This window comes from Gavialis gangeticus, unplaced genomic scaffold (genome assembly GCF_001723915.1).
Source record: "Gavialis gangeticus isolate Ggan-Ray unplaced genomic scaffold, GavGan_comp1, whole genome shotgun sequence".
In the NCBI taxonomy this organism is placed as follows: Eukaryota; Metazoa; Chordata; order Crocodylia; family Gavialidae; genus Gavialis; species Gavialis gangeticus.
Genome location: NW_017728993.1, coordinates 645,825 through 648,334, shown reverse-complemented (window position 1 = coordinate 648,334; position 2,510 = coordinate 645,825). Strand labels below are relative to the sequence as shown.

Sequence of the window (2,510 nt, the reverse complement as noted above, 5' to 3'; positions counted from 1 at the left end):
TCCCTTGAGAAGCAACCACTCTTCCTGAACTCCCCTCCCTCTGGGGTCGTGGTCTCCCGTGGTTATGTAGTCACAATGTTAAAAGATGAGCATTTATTCTTTAGCACTGCATATATCTCTGATCAGTCCTTTCAAAAAGATGTGAGGGGGTGGAGAGGAAGGGCAGGTCCCTGTCCCCCCCCCATGGAGGTCTTATCACATCCATCCCCCATTTACAGTGGCTGGCAAATCAGGAGGTTCTAGATGACAGCTATATTTTCCCTCCATTTTAATACCCTGGCAGAAGCCATCAGACTCTAGTCCAGTGGTTCTCAACTTTTTTAAACTCAAGACACCCTTGGATAGATTTGAGATACCCCTCAGAAAAGACATCCCTCAGAAAATCTTAGGGCACCCAATTTTTGAGGCACCCCTCAGAAAATTTTAATTTTCAATTTTTTTTATTACAGAAAAATAATAAGCAATCTTCTGTTGTAGAGAACTCCGAAAGACCACAGCAAGGAAGAACATTAATAACACTACAGCTCCTATTTAAAATCTCTGGGTTTATAGAATGAATCTTGTTTGCCCACCTAAAAGTGCTAATATTGTGTGGCACTCTGTAGCACCCTTGAAAGGAACTCAAGTAACCCCCTGGGTGCTGTGGCACCCTGATTGACAATTATAGTACTAGTCCTTTACTTCTACACTCAGATAACAGTATCAGTGACAAAAACAGCTATTCCTTGTATTTTGAACATTGGAAATGTAGATAAGAATGTACTGAGATCTGATCTCAGTAACAAGAAACTGACAAATTTGTAGCTGTATTCTAAGTATGTAGTTACCATAGGAAGATTTTTTCTCATTTACTTCATTTGTATGGTCTTTTCAGTAAATTACTTCTCTCTTCAATTTTAATTCTAAAGGTAACAAATCACATATTCGAACTCTTATGCTAAAAGGATTGCGCCCATCCAGGTTAACAAGAAATGGATTTACAGCTCTACATTTGGCAGCTTACAAGGTAAATTTTTTAAAATTAAATTGACAAAAAGAAATCAGAAGTCAGAAGCTTTAATAGTTTGCTCTCTCTAGTCATTAATCCTAATGAAAATCTCTATGTCTTGAGTACAGGTCATAAGAAAATTATCTATAAAATGTTGCTACACAAGAAAATACTATACATATTTTAGACCACCTTCCATGAGATGATGCCAGTCTGATTTAGAAACACTGAGTAATTAATTCTCACAATACAGAAGTATTGTAAAATAGGGAAGTATTACTGAGATTATGGTCAGAGAAAGAGGTACTTTTACAAGAAATGTAAATGTGTTAATCATAGCATAAAAGGTAAGGGTGCTACATGTGCATCCAATTTAAGATGCTATAAAATGGCAGACCAGCCATTACAATTTTCTACATATAAAAATGCAATGTAGAACATGTTTATAGCTGGTTTGTATGGTGCACTAAATTGAACATGTGGCAGGCTTAGGCTGGACTCACAATCTTGTCAATTGTCAGCTCTAGCCATGGACTGCACTGGGATCTCAACCCAGTGCAAGTGTAGTCGCTGGCTGGGACAGACAATTAACTGATTGTCAGCCTAGCCCCAGACCTGCAGGCATCTGGCTTTCACCTTACCACTGCTGGGGAATCTGGAATCTGACTGGGATCTGCTCCCCTATCCCAACAATCGTGCCTCCTGCCATGCAAATGTGGAATGACATGAGACTCAGTTGTTGGGATTGGCATCTGATCCTCAATCTCACAATTGTGCTTCCTGCCATACATGTGTATGCACTTGATGTGAGAGGGTAAGACTCAGATCCACAAAAGGAAGTGTGTGACTAAAGTGGAAATTAGTTACTTAAATTCCATCTAAGTTAAATGCTGTCTTCAAAATCCCTGTCAAACTCTGTAGATGTTTAAAATTCATAGGCAGTTCTGCATTTGGACATGCCCTGAATTCCCCAGTTCAGCATCTGTCTCACACTGCAGCCTGATCCAGACTGATATCTTTTACCTATGTCCCCTGAAGGACCTAAACTGCTAAGTAATCTTGGAACATTCCTAACACAGGCATTTCATGAAACACATGGTCATTTTTATCCAAAACCAGAGCTGCCTTCTTGCAGCTCAGAATTAGGTGCCTACCCCTGTTGCTGAAGCATTTCCTGTTTCCTACTCAATGGGAACATCTACACATGCATATTTATGTGACACAATAAACTCTAGTGCTTACACATGTGTTTGCGACCGTAGCAGATTGATCCAAGTCAGAGCAGCCCCAGTTGGCAAAGGGTATAGGGGGCTGCTGCACCAACCCAGCTCACTGTGCTGTGGAATGGCTGGCTAAGGCACAAGGGTGCTCCAGTGCGGGGCTAGCCAGCAAGCAGGCCCCACACTGAAGCACCCTCATGCCCCAGACAGTTGCTTCAGTGTTTACAGGTGTGGTGCAGCTGAGTATAAAACTCCTCAGCAGGACAGTACTTGTATTTACAGGTACTATCCTTTTGCAGTGT

The 2,510-nt window shown here is 41.2% G+C and overlaps 1 protein-coding gene across 2 annotated transcripts in view; it reads left to right on the top strand.

The window, feature by feature from the left end:
• LOC109305407 (serine/threonine-protein kinase TNNI3K) overlaps positions 1-2,510 on the top strand; it is a 291,292-nt gene that overhangs the window by 71,358 nt on the left and 217,424 nt on the right. For both annotated transcript variants that reach the window (XM_019528397.1, XM_019528398.1), the window contains one exon: positions 909-1,006. In XM_019528397.1, coding sequence (XP_019383942.1) covers positions 909-1,006 — 98 coding nt within the window. The remainder of the gene's footprint in view (positions 1-908; positions 1,007-2,510) is intronic.